At 35.8% G+C, this 17,458-nt stretch overlaps 1 protein-coding gene across 1 annotated transcript; it reads left to right on the top strand.

Moving 5' to 3' along the window:
- The first annotated feature begins 734 nt into the window (after window positions 1-734).
- GIMD1 (GIMAP family P-loop NTPase domain containing 1) lies at window positions 735-11,208 on the top strand. Its single transcript, XM_027103451.1, has 2 exons — window positions 735-2,441; window positions 10,842-11,208. The coding sequence occupies exons 1-2, from the start codon at window positions 2,022-2,024 to the stop codon at window positions 11,100-11,102; spliced, it is 681 nt and encodes a 226-aa protein (XP_026959252.1). The 5' UTR covers window positions 735-2,021; the 3' UTR covers window positions 11,103-11,208.
- The last annotated feature ends 6,250 nt before the right edge of the window (window positions 11,209-17,458 follow it).

Raw genomic sequence — 17,458 nt, 5'->3', positions numbered from 1 at the left:
GGTTTCTACAACTTATAAACTAAGAAAGTATGTTGGAAAATATGGGTTATATACTAAAAAGTGGAAAAATCAAATTTAATCTTTTAATAACAAAATAAAACCCCAATTTTAAAGCAAAATTTATTTGGCCTTAAGTCATAGTTAAGTACTCCTTTTCTGAAATATGTTATCATTAATTGATATGGAAACTGTATATGTTGATATAATCATGCTAGTGATCACATCAAATAATAAATTTCAATTGCATGGAAATAGCCAAGAGAGTTTTCCTAGAGAACTTTTGAATTTATGACCTAAATACTGTTATGAAGTCAATATCTCTTGCATGTATATTACATATCTGTTGAAACTTTTTCATGAAGTAGTAAATATGTCAATTACAATGGAAAAAATTGTGATCATTGCTTTTCAATGTCTACTTTCTATTTAACACTTGCCAATCCTGCATTTCTTTAGGCTGTAAGATAAATTGTTACCTATAAGCAATTCTCTTAAACAAAAGTTAATCCTGGAAATAAAAGTTTCAGGAAGTACCTATTGCAGTTACACATCTGTCAAGTGACATAAAAAACTCAGTGCTGATTAGAGGAAGACAACTAATCATTTATAGAAAGGATTCTGGTAATAGATTAACTAAATAAAATACATACAGTATCAGTCTCAGAGTGGTACAGTGACACTGCCAGAAGGTTGAAGTTCATAACTGTAACAGCTTGAGGGAAGTCTGTGGAGAAAACATTTTTAAGATTGGAAAAGGTAAGTGACATAGAGCAAATCGGTTGTGAGTCCATAATTAATTCTTGAAAAAAATCACACATCTAATTCAGGAGTAAAAAGAAATCTGAGTGTCTATGGTGCAGCTGACACAGCTGAATGAGTTGGTGAGTTGGGGTCACCTTCAGGGACCCCTAAGGTGAGTGTCTTTTGTATGAGGGTGTGAGGTTCCTTCAACATGTTCATATTAGGGTCTGGAGTGAGTAGGGTGAGGGGCATCAGAGGACAAGAAAGGTCAGCGGTACATAAAACTTTATAGCTGAAGTACAAGTTATAAGCAAAAATAATAAATATGCAATATTAAATGTCTTTATTTCTGAATCAGCAGATTGAGTACATTTGGCAATTGGTCAGTAGCTCTGCCTAATCAATCTAATGAAAATGATGGATGACCTTAAAATGCTATAAGGGGCTTATATTCTGCACAAAAATAACTACATTTTAGGGGTGCTGTAAATTAAATAGATTCTCCCCAGGTTCTCCTCCCTCCTAACTGAACTGCACAATGTGTTGGCCTTTCTTTTCTTCATTGAAGAGCCAATACTTAACTCTGATGAACCATGGAGTTGTTTAATTATTTCATAACAGATATTACAAGTAGTTCTCATTTTCATCAGAATGTTGCCTAGTTATTAAAAAATTAGTAAACAGGAACAGAAGTCTTCCTTTAATATTATTCATGTTTCATAGGACCGAAGCATTCAGGAAGTCAGGAAAGATAATTTTTTGCAGATGCCACTTGTATATTCAAGGGGTGGGGAGGTAGGGAGTAGGGAGGTGCAGAACGTTGTTTAAAATGCAAGAAGGGCCATTTCTTCCACTGTACTGTTCCTTCTTCTCCTCCAAGAGTGAATAATTTTCAAATATTGCTGCTACCTTTGTTCCTGAAGTGAGAGACCTCAGGACCCCATTTCTAAACCAACTCACCTGTCACACTGATGAGTTAACATATTCCTCCTAAACATGGCTTACACCATCTTCATGTAATATTTTTTCTAATTTTCCTGCAATTATTGTTTCCTCCTCCCTTCCTTATTTGTATTTGATTTCTCTCTCCTCTCCCACTGCAAACTACTAGTATTATTTCCATTTTCCCTTTGTCACTGAGGGGTCCCCACTTCAGTGGAGAGCTCCTCCATGCTTTAGACACTAAGAATAAGGGGAAAGCAAATCAAAGTCAATACTTGGGAGTGCTCTAGGCCAGGTAAGAAGCCTTATATTGGGGGAGTGTAGAAGCCTGACTGCTTATGCTGAGCCTTTGTTTACCCACAGCCATGATGGACTCCAATAAGATGACCATAAACTTGGCCCTCTTTGGCATGACTCAAAGTGGAAAAAGTTCTGCTGGGAACATTCTTCTGGGAAGCACTGACTTCCACAGCAGCTTTGCTCCATGTTCTGTGACCAAAGATTGCAGTCTGGGCCGCAGTTGTCACTTCCACAGCTTCATGCGTCGAGGGGGGCAAGAGGTAACCCTGCAGGTCCAGGTGCTGGACACTCCAGGTTATCCGCACAGCAGGTTGAGCAAGAAGCATGTGAAGCAGGAGGTCAGGGAGGCCCTGGCACATCACTTCGGGCAAGAGGGTCTGCACCTTGCACTGCTGGTCCAGAGGGTGGATGTGCCTCTATGTGAACAGGAAGAATCTTCCCCAGTCCAGATGATCCAGGTAATAAAAAGGGGCAATCACACTAATGACATTATTCCCATTTGAAGGACATTATCTTAATAGGAAAGAACTATGAAAAACTGGTTAAAAGAGTAGTTTTAAACCAAGTTTAAAGCAAGTAGTTTAAAACAAGTGCTGATCACATAAAAATAATTGGTAAAAATTACTTGATTTTCCCACCAAGAGTCATTTTTACAATTTCCTTTAGAGGAATTCAGTTATTTTGTAACTGGGTCATAGAAAACAAAACAAAACAAAACAAAAAATGAGATACTGAACTTCAGAGGTTAACTAAGTCTCAAACCCCTAAGAACTGTGAATCTGATTGATTGTCAGTGTGGTCTGACTATGCATCAGAATCAACTAAGCTGTTTGTTAAAAATGCAGATTCATCCAAGCCCTACTGAAACAGAATGTCAGGAGTAGAGCTTGCCTATCTGTATTTGCATAAACTTCCCGTATATTTCTCTAAAACAGTGAAGTTTTAGAACCACTGAACTAAAATACTTACTTGCATCCATTCAACATCAAGGGACAACCTCTTACAGTTCACCATAAATGGGGCATTACTGTCTGATTCAGTCACTGAACACTGTATTGAGCACCAGTACAGAGCTTAATGATTGGTGAGTAATATATGAGCCCTGGTCTCAAAAAGCTCACAGCCTAGAAGAGACAAATAGATAAACAAGTATAAGACAAGTATAAACAAGTATAAGACAATAGATAAACAAGTATAAGACAAATAGATAAACAAGTATAAGACAAATAGATAAACAAGTATAAGACAAATAGATAAACAAGTGCCAAAGTAGGGCAATGTACAACTCCTCAGTGAAGGAGGCATCACTGAGACCTACACCTCAGTAAGTAATCAGGGGAGATTTATACTTTATTAACAGGAAAAAAATCAGGAATTTCAGAAGCTTTGCTTGTTTCATCATCTGTAGGGTAACTGCTCCATGCCAGCCATGAGAAAATCACAGGGACCTCAGGGTGAACAAAAATAACATATGCCACTTTTGACTAGTGGTTCATCCCTGTTTGTTTGTTCATTTATTCAATTTCTTGATTCTCCAGTCTGGGGCCACCCAAATGTAACTGCTGGACTTGACTAGTATAATTCAGTAGCCTCATTAAGTCACTGAGCTCAGAGAACACATCTTCCCTAGAAGCTTCACAAGTAAACTACATGAAGAATAGAGAGTAGACATTTTTAATTCAAAATGAATTTGTATAAATGCTATTCTTCTTTTGGTCCCACCTCAGATTATGCTCATGCAGAATCTGTTACACTTAGAAAAACAGTATACTTTGCTTTAAAGAAAGATATCTTCCTTTAACTAGTAAAGGCATAAGATTGTTCTAAATGACAGACACACGTTTTGTTTTTCAGTAACTGTACATGTTTCTAAAAAAAAAAAAAAAGCCATATGTGTAATCACAAGAAACTAGCAGAAAAAATTAGGGTGACAAGAGTATAAAAAATAATCCTCATCATCTAACTCCTGAAAAATCAAGGACATTCTGTACAAAAGCAAAGAAGAAGAAAAGAAGATGATTGCAATTAAGAAACAATGTGGAATCTAAGAAAGCCCATAAACCACCCCCCAACCAGTTAAAGCCTGCATTTCAAACAATATTTCTGGTAGAAATCAAGAGGGGCGGGGGGCGGGGGGGAACTGCAGCCATACAGTCAGTGTAATTTTTAAACAGTTTTAAAATTCATTTAAAGTTGCTATTAAATAGACATTTAGCTTAAGCTATAGATGGATGTAACCCACTAAATTCAGTAAATGCATAAATAGTTCTCAAAAACTAACCTGACCCTCTCCATATGTCTCCAGATTTTTCTTTCTGCTGGTCCAGACAGGATATTTTAAGAGACATACATTTTGAAAATAGATTTTTTTTCCAGTTTTAGGATATAGAACAATATTGTAATTCCCTAATTGTTTTTTATGCAAGTGAATGTGATTCATACATGTCTCTGATCCTTTTAAATGGTATTTGGCATATAGCCTTCTCCTCTTATAGCTGCCTTCCTTACGTCAGTGGCCAATTCAGGAGTTGAAGGCACAGAGGAGATGGGCTAGGGAAAAACTCAGATCCAGAATATTTTTTTCGAGAATAAATAACTTCTGTCTCCCGGGAGAACTTAGCAGCCAAGATTTAGTAATCCTCAGAGGGGCCTCGACCCCTAGGAGGCACTGCAGTCCCATTCTGGGCTTACCACCTTGATCTTTGGTTGAAGATTGCCTAAGCACAGGCTGGCTGTTTATGACTTTCTTCCTGAAGGTGCCTCAGATACTAGTGGCAACCATCTGGATATGCTCACAGATTGGGAGGAGCTGCAGAATGTCTGAATATTCAACAGGACCAGCAGCTGTTAGGAAGGAGGTGTTGCTAAGGTCCTCTGGTTTCAGACACACCCTGGATTTCTCCTTCCTGGCTCATGCAAAATGGGGAAGAGAACATCTGCCTTCCCTTCTTCCTTTCCCCCTTTCTGGGGGCACTGATGCTTTCCATGGAAGTAGTCTCCAAGGCTAGTGCCAGAGAAGTGACCTCTTCTTTCCTGTACCTCTCTGCTGTTTCTTTAAATATCTCTCAGTTTGTGCTCTAATATTTTACAGAGGGGTTATAAGCTGCCAACTGTGACAACTGAAACAGTTCCTCAAATGATCCCTTTTTCTTTATTTATGTTAGGCCTTCATTAATTTACAGTAAAATGGTGGAGATGTCAGTGAGTCATCTCCCCAAAATTGGGAAATAAAGGGAATGATTCATCTGAATGTTATCTATCATTTTAATTTTTTAAAAAATCCCCCAATAATAGATCAGAGCATAAATAAAGTCACCTGAGGGAAAGTGCTAGCATGCAGCCAAAGTGCACCAGGAATTGAATCCAGGAATTGACTAAATTCTTTCCATGATCATGGTATCATGTACATATTATCACTGTATATATTCAGGCTTCAAGCATGCATTTTAATTTCGAATGAACAACTCAACTGCTGATGTTACAGATAGGTGTACACAGGGAAGGTTCAGAAAGGCCAATGTAAGGCCTGAACATACTAAACAAAGATCATGGGCTTAGGTGTTCTATAGAATTCAGTTGACAAATAAGCCTGTTACAGTTCTAGGTATATGACTATAAATGTTACTAAGTCTTTCTTGGCTTCAGTTCCTTACTTATAAAATGGGGATAATTTACCTAATTGAAGAGTTCTGAGGGCTATATTTAATAAATGTAATGTGCTTGGCATTGTGCCTGAATTACAGCAGTTTCATAGTAGGTTTGCAGAAAATTGCCATTACTATTATTGTTTTTATTGCCATCAGCACTACCTAGATTGTGATGAGTACTTATTCAAATGAACTACTAGATATAAGCAACATATTACAGATGTTGTTCAAGTTCCTACTTAGCTACTCGCTTTGTAACCTTGGGTAACTTCTCTAAACTTCAATCTTTTCATTGGTAAATTGGGAAAGATAATAGTTTACTGGGTTACTTTTGGAATTAATGTCATATTAACATAATAGTAAATTCACTCAGACACTGGCACATGGCAAGTGCATAATAAATGTTACCTATGATCATTGTGACTTTATTGTTAGTATTTGTTTTACCCTAAAATTGGGACATATTATTTGTAGCCTTCTTTGGGATTATTTTGATAGGCTTCAGAAGAAAGTAAGAGTGAAATAAAACTTACACGGCCCTGATTTATAGGAACTTCCTTATTAATTTAGAAAAAAATCTGGGAAAAAAATTTACTGGCTTAGTAATGTTAATTGAAATAAAAATTTAGTGTGAAGGACAGGGGACCCCTGCCATTCAAGGAACCTCTGTTACAGGCCCAAGTCTGCCAATAATCAGCTATGTGGCTTTGGCCAAGCCATTTAACATCACAAGGCCTTAATACCCTCATCTGTAAAATAAGGCAGTTTTGACAGATGATCTGTAAGGCTGACTGTTCTCTGAATCTGATCTAACGAGGCTTACCATTCAGCTTTGGCTCTCTAAGAAGGCAAATGTGGTGCTCGAAGTGGGAAGAGAATAAGGGAATAGCATAAAATATAAAGAATGGTCCTTATTGTCCTCCTGATCCATGATAATTTTTTTCTCAGTTGATGTAATAGTTGGCTTTTTTTAAAGTTTCCCCCTAAAAGGTCCAGATGCTATGATTTCATCAACCACAAACAAGTGGGGCAGGGCTGGTGAGGTCCTGGGAAAATGAACGTAATTCCTGGAAAACAAAGTTTATATCCTAACTAGTTGTCCCAAAAGGACTAGATGGACTCATACCCATTAGCACTATGAAACCAAACAACTCATGATTGATTGTAAAATTTCCATCTAGCTTAGTACTATATTTAAATTATTAACACCAGAAACTTACATTATCTTTCTATTGGATTTTTTATGTGAGGTATCAATCAAATGTGATTATTCTTTCTCTGGATCCATAAAGAATGTTTGGCCACTAACATGATGACTATACACCAAGTGACACTACTTTCAAATATTCAACTATTTGCTGGCCAAAAATCAATCTAAAGAATATAAGCTAAATCAACCATTCTCTTCTATTTTTGGCAGTAATTCAAAAGTGCAATTTCTCTCACAGTTTAGGACATGAGCATCCTTTCATAAATAATTATCAACATGTAAAAACTTTGCAGTGGTTGAACACATGGACTTGTAAGTGGTGTCAAGCTTACAAATCTATTATCCTTAGGCGCTTTAACTCATTTTTCCTGAATGATATTATGGTTTAAAGTACAGAAGATGTCTGGTGGAGACAAAGAGGCAACATGTTAATGTTACAATACAGAAAGCCAGGAACTAAAAACACACTGTGAATGTTATGCCCTTTAATGCAATAGGTACTAACCTAGCAAGAGGAGAAGTCTATGTTATAATATATAACTCAGGAGAGAACCATTTGAGCCAAACAGTTTATTTAGCATGAATTTTTATTATGGTGATGTTGTAAAAATAGTTAATAATAAATATAGCCCCTGCATCAGCCAATACCCAGGGAACAGGTCTGGGGGTAACACTCAAGGGGTTAAGGACAGTAGCTATTTATTCACGTGTATTAAACATTTCAATAACCTGACAATCAATATGAATACATCAATAATGTGCTGAGTGAATACCAGGTCTGATTCTAAATTTGAGAAACTTCTAGAGACAAGAGTGATGAAGGATCAATAGTGGTATAGAAATAAAATCCCAATACTATACAATTCCCAATAATGCTCAATCACTTTCTTTACTTGGTATGTCTTTACTGCCTGAGAACTCCTTTGTTAATTCCTATGCTCGAGGCATCATCACATGCCAGAAACTTTTTCTGACCCCCTCCCTTTACCCCCACTTTCCACCTCTCCCATCCAAAACTAGGCTAAATGTTTGCCTCTGTAGTGCCAATATATTTTCTATCATAACACTTGCGATTACAACAAACTGAAAGTATTTTTTTCCTGTCTGTCCCTCTTCCTTAGACCTAACTTTAGTTAGTAAACAAGAATCTCCACTAGATATAAGCAGGAAATGTACCTGTCTTGTACCACTCCTTGTCCCCAAAACAAAGTAGACCCTCAATAAGTATTTGCAGAAGGAATAAAGCCCCTAGAGTGCTTTTTAAAATTCACATTCCCAAGCTCCACCCCTAAAGATTTTGATGCATTTTTAGCAAGCATCCCAGGTGATTCTGATGTAAATGGCCCAGAAATCTCTATTCCCAGAACCTAAATCTGATATATTTAGCACTTCATTAATTTTTCAACCATTTGGATTAATTTGCTGGGGCTGTGATAAAAAGTATAATTAACTGGCTGGCTTAAGCAACAGAAATTTATTGTCTCTCAGTTCTGGATGCTGGAAGTCTGAAACGGGTGTTAGCAGGGTTAATTCCTTCTGAGGGCTGTGAGTGAAGGATCTGTCCAAGGATTCTCTCCTTGGCTTATGGATGGCTGTCTTTATGCTCACCTGGTGTTCTCTCTGTATTCATGTCTTTGTCCAAATTTCTGTTTTATAAGGACACATTGGGTTAGAGTCCCACCCTAATGATCTTAATTAATTGCATCTGCAATAACCCTATTTCCAAATAAAGACACTTCTGAGGTACTGGAGGTTAGGACTTCAACATATCAATTTGGAGAAAGAGGTTACAATTCAACCCACAACATGGTTTATTTATTTTGCAATTCTCTGACCTCTCTCACAAGAGATGTGTTCTTAGAGTACATAGAATATACGACAAACTCTGAAGAGGTCTGGTAATTTTGCTATGTCACTATTAGCTAAAATGTGATGTTGACATTGCATATAGACTTTGATTTATAATAGAGCTATGTTCTTTAAAGTTTGGGTTAAAGGTTTGCTAATTTTGAGTTTTAAAGGCACATAAGCATATGCCAATTAAAGTACTTCTTTGAAAAATTCTTTTGTAAAGTTCAGAATCTTTCTGTTTAAATAATTATTCCCTAATGTACTGATCTGGAAATGTCTGAGGATTTTCTTGAAGCAGGGCATTTCAGGAGAACTAGAAATATACAATTATTCTATGGTATAAACAGACACATTTTGAACAGATATGAGGAAAAATTTTGGACCTATACCTTGAGAGAGTCCCTCTGAATACAAAATAGAAAGTGCAGATTACAGGCGAATTTGTGATAATGAACTAGAGTAGAAAAGTTTTACAGGAAAGTACAATTTTGTGTCCCAAAGATTAAATTTCAAAATTGAGGACTCAAAATTAATAAATAAAACCCTAAATCTTCTATTTGAGACGATGGTGAGGGTCTAAATTCCAAATTAATACAACATATTTATTGAGAGTTTACAACATATTAGAGGCTTTGATTGATATAGAAAGACATAGACTTTGCCTTCAAAGAGGTCATAGCCAAGTTATAGAAATAAATGTGAAAATGAATAGCTCTGATAAAAGTCAGACTGTGTTAGGAGTTATAATTGGTAACCACTCTTGAGATGTTTCTAATTTAAATATATTGTCCCACAGTTCCTGTATTTTCATATTAGATTTACATGTCCTGATTCTTCCTTCCTCCCTCCTTCCCTTCCTCTTTCTTCCTGCCTTCCTTTTACTTTCTTTCCCGCTGTCTTTCCCTCTTCTTCCTTTCATCTTTTTTCAGTTGTTCAATATTATAAATATGAATCCTATATTCATTCAAAAGTTTCCCAAACTGCCATTCAATTTTTTCAAGATTTTTATAAACTAGAGTTTGTGCTAATGCCTCTGTTTGTACTCAACCTCTTTATATATCAGTTTCTCTATATCATAATGGTATCTCTCACAAATCACCATGTTGAGCTTCAAAAGAGATAAAGTAAGTAAAGCGCTTAGCATAATATCCAGCACTAAATATTAGTTGTTCTCCCGTCTTTCTTTCTTTTAATTATTAGATGTTCTGGATATTCCTTGTTATGTTTATTCCTAAGCATTTAATACTTCTCTTGCTATTATAAACTGGTAGCAGCTTTGGAAATATTTTTTTTATGCGAGTGTTTGGAATGGAAGGAATTTTACTGTCACATTGTCATGATTTCATATAACTTTGGAAATATTCAAAAACGTTAAATGGTTATTTCTAGATGCCTTTCATATTGCATGAGCAATCTGCCATGTGCTATTACTTCTGCTTTATATCAGCTCATTTGCACTAATCAAACAAGAATTTAATACATAACCAACTTCTACATATTACTAAACAAAGGAATACCGGTCTGCAGTGTTTTTCACCCACATTAGAGGAAGTCACCCGATAAACTGGGTTTGATTCCAGGTATGTGAAGAGGATGCGAGTCACAGTAATATTTTGTAGTTGCTCCAAATTACCAAATGTATTTTGATCTTAGCATTTCCATTACATGTCACCTGATTAATTGACAGATTGTAACCAGATTATGTAATTATAAATCCTTAGAAAATGTTTTCAGTGATGATGATAACACAACATTCCTACAGAAAGAGATATGACAATTCCCTTGGGCAAGGTGCTCTGACAAAGGAATTCAGTGGTTCTAAAAGATTCAGGTTGACAGGTAAGTATAAATGAATGCTGCAAATGTAATTAAATCATATGCAGCATTGATAATATGCAGTTTTGAGGTTGTATATAAATTATAACAACAAAATAAAATGGAGAACTAAAGCCTTTTTTTATAGAATGCCCACCCATCTCTGTCCATGTGCTTACATTACTTGACCCCATCATCATTTCCATTATATATTCCAGCTTTTAGAAACATAATGAGGTACAGATCTATTGACTGTGTTAAACCATAATAACTCCTCAGCTCTTCTTTGAGAAATATAGTCCAAGGCAAATAGCCATTTAACTTCTCTCTTTCAGGAACTTCTGGGACATGCTTGGAAGAATTACACTGTCATTCTTTTCACCCATGCAGAGAAAATAGAAGAGGCTGGGTTCAATGAAGATGAATACTTACATGAGGCCTCTGATACACTGCTAACTCTACTAAATTCTACTCAGCACAGATATATTTTCCAGTATAAAAAAGGAAACTCACTTAATGAACAAAGACTAAAAACCTTAGAAAGAATCATGGAATTTATAAAAGAAAATTGTTACCAAGTTCTTACCTTTAAATGAGATTTAGGTGAAAGGAAAAGGGCTTTGGGTTTTAGAGTCAGCAATCTGGTTTCAAAAGTGCCTTTATTAGCATGAATGTGGACCATCAGAATTTCCATGTGCTGCCAGTGAGAGTGTACATTGGTAAAACCACTTTGGAAAACTGGCAATTAAAAATAAGATTTCTGAAAAAAATAAAAAATAAAAAAAATAAGATTTCTGGGCTTCCCTGGTAGCGTGGTGGTTGAGAGTCCGCTTGCCGATGCAGGGGACACGGGTTCGTGCCCCCATTCGGGAAGATCCCACATACCGCGGAGCGGCTGGGCCCATGAGCCATGGCCGCTGAGCCTGCGCATCCGGAGCCTGTGCTCCACAATGGGAGAGGCCACAACAGTGAGAGGCCCACGTACAGCCAAAAAAAAAAAAAAAAAAAGATTTCTAAGGCAAATCCTATGACACAATAATTACACTCTGAAGTATATATATCCAACAGAAATGTATACATTTGTGCACTAAAAGACATGTATGTACAAGAATTTTCATAGCAGTACTATTCATAATAGCTAAAAACTGGAAATTATCCAAATGTCTACTAAGAGTAAAACGGATAAGCAAACTGCGGTATATTTAAACAATGAAATATTATACAGTAATGAGAATGAGCAAACTACAACTGCATGTAACAAGATCAATGAATTACCCAAACATAATGTTGAAAGAAAGAAGCCAGACATAAAAGAATACATACTCTATGACTCCATTTGTATAAATTTCAGAAACAGTCAAAACTAATGTAATTTTAACTATTTTGATGTGAGAAGTGTTGGAAGTCAAGTTACCCTTGGTGGGGTGGGGGGGATAGTGAGTGAAAGCACACACCGGGGCAGCTTCTCAGATTCCAGTAATGTTCTATTTCTCGACCTGGAAGTTGGTTTCACAGAGTGTGTTCCCATTGGGAAAATTCGACAATTAAACACTTCTGACTTACGAACTGTTTACTATATATGTTATACTTAAATAAAAGTTAAAAATGAATAAATTATTATCCATATTTTCAAAACTTGCTCCACTGCTTACTTGATCCTAAAAAATTAAACTTGTGAAGGCCTGTTCCTCATGTGAGATACCTACTTCATATTTACTGTAATGATAAAACAACTTAGCACATATTAGACGCTCAGTAAATGTTAACTTCCGCTTCCACTTTCATATAACCCCTGGTTCCTATTAAGGCTTGGAAATACAGGTAAAAGCTCAGAGCCGAACCCTGCAGCAGAAATAACTGTTAACAATTGTAATAACCAAATATGAATAAAGCTTTGACTGAAAAAGAGGCTTCCAGTCTACCTTGGAAGGTCGGTCAATTTGGATTAGTAGAGAGATCCAGGATAATCTCAAAGGCAGCAGTGAGGATCAAAGGAAAATAATTCTAGTCAATCGTAACAGCCAAGTCCATCCACAAGTCAGTATCAGATCACCCTCAGGTTTAACATCTGCATATGAGCATTATCATTTATAAGATTCTTTCCTAAGGTAGTCCCCAATTTACAAACAGCTTGTTTTCATAAAGTTAATTTGTAAATTGCTTTTTTAGTGTGCATTATACTTTATTTTCCATTAAAAACGGGATTACAGCTCGTGGTTGTTCTCCCAGACTAATCCTCAAAAGTGTACCTAATGTTTTATATTACCTGAACTTCTGGTACAAATTTATAAAGTATTTCTAAGGGAAAGCATAATACAAATTCCAACTTGAAACAACATCTCTATTTCTCTGCATGGTCCCCAATTATCATTGTGGGTCCAGGATTGTAAAGTGGGAGCCTCAACAATTGGGCTGAGTTTTGGAAGTTAAGTAAAAATTGACCCTTCCCCAGGGGTTAGTGGCTTGGTGACAGAAAGTTGAAGTTGAGAAGTTGAAACTGCAGTAACTAGTGAAGAGTGGAAAATTCATGTTCTGAGTTCTTCATTCATGTGATGTCAGCTAACGCTTTACAGAACACAAATACTAGTTAGCTAAAGTAAAGATATGTTGTGCAGAATCATTAAGGATTCAAGATCTCTGAGGCTGGCCTAGTTTTAATGATTAACAGAGCAAAGGTACTTCTAGTTTCAAAGAGGAAGACTTCTGTGATTTTACATAAATCTCTGAATGTGATCATATTACATATTTGACTTTTCTTTAGTCATCTTATATTTTGCTTTTTTCAGTAACAATTTATGTAACTATTCCTCTATTGATATGCATTCCAGTTTTCTGCCAACAACTATTCTTGTACATATTTTTTAATATAATATTGATTTTTTTTCTGTTAAGTTATATTTCCAAGAGTGGGATTTCTCGGTTGAAGTATATATACACTTTAATTTTAATATATCTTACTCAATTTCTTTTCATACATGTTGCAACAAACTTAATTTTCAACAACAATGTTTGAGAATCCTTTTCCTATATTCTTGTCATCAGTGTTATCATCTTACACACCTATTGCTAACACCAGTCTGCTAAATGTAAAACCGTACCTTACTTACTGTTTACCTTAATTTGCATTTCCCAGACTACTCCCTAACTGGAGCATTTTTATAAGCATATTGGTCATTTAGATTTACTCTTCTATGAACTGCCTCTTCACATTATTTATCTTTTTTTGTCATTTACTATTGGATCACTTCACACAAAGTTTCTTTGCTTGTCAAAAACTTTAGTCAGGCTCCTGAACCTTCTCCTAGGCCCATCTGTGCTTAATTTAGTTTTGGCAAGAACCCTGCTAAGTCAGTTTACCAGAACCCTTTACCTTCAATATCTCATCAGGTTCCTTGTCTAACCACCCTGGCCTCTCTCCAGCAAAGCTCCTGTAGGCGGGTTTACCCAGACTCCCTCTGACCCTTCCTTGTAGTTCCCTCTTGGTAATTTTCCATCCAATGATCCCCACCCTGCTCCTTGGCTATAAATTCTCACTTGCCCATGCTGTATTCAGAGTTGAACCCAATCCTTCTCCCTCACAGTAAATTCCCATTTGAGTGGTCCCTCTACCTATCCTAATGGTCCTGAATAAAGTCTGCCTTATCATCTTTAACAAGTGTCACTGAGTATTTTTTCTTTAACACTTCCTGCTTGCTAAATCTGAAGAGCTCTACATACATTACAAATATTAGTTCTCTGCCTTTCAGGTTGCAAATTGTTTTCAATTCTGTTATTTGTCCTTCAGTTTTGGTTATGGTAACTTTTGCCAAAATAAATGTGAATTTCCTTACAGTTATATATTTTTATGTACAAAATTGGGATTTAGTTTCATTTCTTTTTAGATGGGCAACCAATTATATCTATTCTATTTATTAAATAATTAATAACTTTCCTACTGAGATAGGTAGATAGGTATATAAATATATATCTTCTTTATTTCTGGATCTATTATGGATTCTTAATTCTTTTCCATTATCTATTTGATTTATATCACTATCAATACCATAATGATTTAATTTGAATGGTTCTATATCCTTCCTTGATATCTAGAACGGGAAGCTTCCCTTGGTCTTCCTTTCTCAACATATTTTCTGGCTACTCCTAGTCATTCATTTATATACATTATTTCAGATCTAATTTTGTCTAATTTCAAAAGAAAATTCTTTTGAATTTATGACAAAGGACATTTTGTAATATTAAAATCCTCCCATGCAAGCATACAGGATGTTTCTCCATCTTATGTTTATTATTTTTTATACTACTGTATTACTACTGTATTTTTCTTTTCCTTAGTTTTGCCAATTTGATAAAGCTGCTATTCAGTTTTTCTTCTTGATAATTTGGACATTCTACTCTAATACCCATTAAGAATTATTTCCTTGTCCCTCAGAATGAAGTACATACTTCTCTACCATTGTTTGATAACAAAGTAGAACTCTTTCCCCATTGCATTACCCCCTCAACTATTTAAATAAGACCTTTAGAACACTTTAATTTCCTCCCTATCCTTTTCTCCTTACCCCATCTTCCCTATGGAAGAAGTCTTGGGAATGTTTTTCCTTTCTCCTTATTACTAGATTTTGCTAAGAGAGTTAATTATTTCCCCTTACAGATCGACCCTTATGTTTCAAAAGTCCCTTCTTATCATTTACATTGAGCATTCCTGGTAGTTTATCATTATCTCTTTTACTTAATATACAAATATTAGAAGGTCCATTCCTCACCATTGTTTTCTTTTCTCTTATCTTCCCCCATCTTTCTAGTTAGTGCGTTTTCCTAATACACTCTGCATTCTAGTGTAGTACCCCAGAGGCATTAATTCCAGACGTGGTCTTCCATGAACCACTATGCAATAGCAATTCTAGCTCCTCATAATAATCAGCATAGTGGATGTAGGGAAATAATTTGTTAGTTGGTAATGGGGTAAACCATAAGAATAGCGAGGCACTGAAGCGAACATCTACCTGAAGCTGGTTGTTCAGCTTTTTCTCGATGACATCACATGTATATCAAATTGAATAAACTCACCATTACTAGAGATAATTACAACTTGCAACAAAACAACCATGTGATCAGAATTAGCTCTAGGTAAAATAAATGATGTCCAGAAAGTTCATCTTTGGCATCCTGCCACCTTTCCTATTAGACCCTATAATTTGCACTCTTTCCTCACATCCCTCCAGGTGCCCTTCTGTATGCTATTCTCACCTGGAAGACAAAAATCTCTACTAAACTTTGTATTTGAAAACACTTTGAACATTTTAGATGATTGGAAGACCGTATACATGATACTTTTGTGCAGCTGGGGTTGGAGCCTCATTAGTACATACTATCCTGGGAAATTAGTAATTCATCTCTAATACTAACTAGTTCTGACCCTTACTAGGTTGGTTCATCTAGATAACATTACCTCAATCAGCAATTTCAGACTTTCTTTTTGTAGTTATGTTTATCTACACTCTGCCTTTTTAAGTAAGAATGTGCTTAGGTCTTCTCTTCTACTGATTTTCAAGCATATCACAATTCTTTTACAAAAGGCTATTTTTAAGTGGCATTGCTATTTCCCATATTCTCACTCAAACTTCATTTAAAAAATAAGTTTCTTTTCACAAGCATCAGAAGTTTTTATTGTCAATTCATATGCTTTAAGAGAAAATGTTATCCTTTCACATGAAAACTGAAAGTTATGGAAAAAGTTATTTCTACCAAAATCATTCTCTTTTGCTAAACTTATTAAAAGTGACTTTCAATTTACATTTTTCATTAATCTTTTTCAAAGAGAAATCAAACTGTGGTGTTGATTTTGGATGACTCCTGCACTGTTCTTTCCAAATTCCCCAGGTGTGAAAAGCTGAGTGGGGTTTTAAATTAACAAGTATCAGCCAAATATCTTAGTTAAGTGGATGCATACATTGAAAGCATTTCTCTACTGGGATGTATGATATTCTAACGAGGCCATTTACAAAAACAAATGTAAAACTTTGTCAGAGCAGCCTTGATGTGAAGGCTCGTCACGTGAATGCCACTGAAGAAATGAGCAGACATTAATAACTGCTATTTGAACAATTCTATATGCATTATGTAGCAACAGGATAGTCAAGAAGAGTAGTTAGCCTTTTCATTTAAAAGGATTATTCTTTTTTCTTGCAATTATCGAGCCCCAGGTTTGTTTCTGCTGCTGTTGCTAAGGACAATAGCCTGCCAGATAGGAAATGATGCTGATGAAGACATAAAATAACACTTACACGCATATTTTACTCAAAAATCCAGAGAACTGGGAATAGGGTATGTTAGGAAGGGGGTGGGAGTAACGAAGGGGAAGGGAAAAAATCAAACAAGGGAATACATAAGGGTGAAAAAATATAATATACAATAATTAATTCATATTCTGAAATTCCAGATGGCTCACTTTCAAACTAACAATTATTTCATTGTTCTGGGTCCTTTCTCTAATTTTTTTTACAGTTATACTCCTATGAATTATCTCTGCCAAAACTCATCCAAAGTCAGAACCGTAACCATAGAAGTACGATGAGCAACAATGTATATATAAATTACTAATTCTTTTCCATTCCAAAAAGTTGGTATCTGAAGAAGATCCAGTTTTGTACAGAGTTATATTAGCCATTAGCAACTATCTTTCTTTTCATTATTATTGTAAAACTTTGGGTTGTCACCGAAAAAGCACTGCAAATGTGTACAACTATAGAGGTGTTCCTGGTTTAAACACAAACTTTTTCTACCTATCTATCCATCTATTTACCTATCTAGAACTTAGTGACATCCTTCATAAGTAGACTTCTGGGATAGACTGTCATTACATGATCAGTGCCCTCGACAAGAGTGTACTCAAAGAATCAAGGCACATACATGGTTCTTTAGAAAGGCAACAGCTGCCAGCAGCGGCAGCCTA

The sequence above is a fragment of the Aethalodelphis obliquidens genome, unplaced genomic scaffold (genome assembly GCF_003676395.1).
Source record: "Aethalodelphis obliquidens isolate GAN/ISIS:26980383/991018 unplaced genomic scaffold, ASM367639v1 scaffold6, whole genome shotgun sequence".
Classification (NCBI taxonomy): domain Eukaryota; kingdom Metazoa; phylum Chordata; class Mammalia; order Artiodactyla; family Delphinidae; genus Aethalodelphis; species Aethalodelphis obliquidens.
Note: the sequence above shows the minus strand (reverse complement) of the source record. Positions and strands in the feature narration are given on the sequence as shown.

Coding starts and splice junctions, on each gene's coding strand:
- GIMD1 (XM_027103451.1), top strand. CDS start 2,022: ATGCTGAGCCTTTGTTTACCCACAGCCATGATGGACTCCAATAAGATG. Junction 2,442..10,841: donor CCCCAGTCCAGATGATCCAG/GTAATAAAAAGG, acceptor TCTCTCTTTCAG/GAACTTCTGGGACATGCTTG.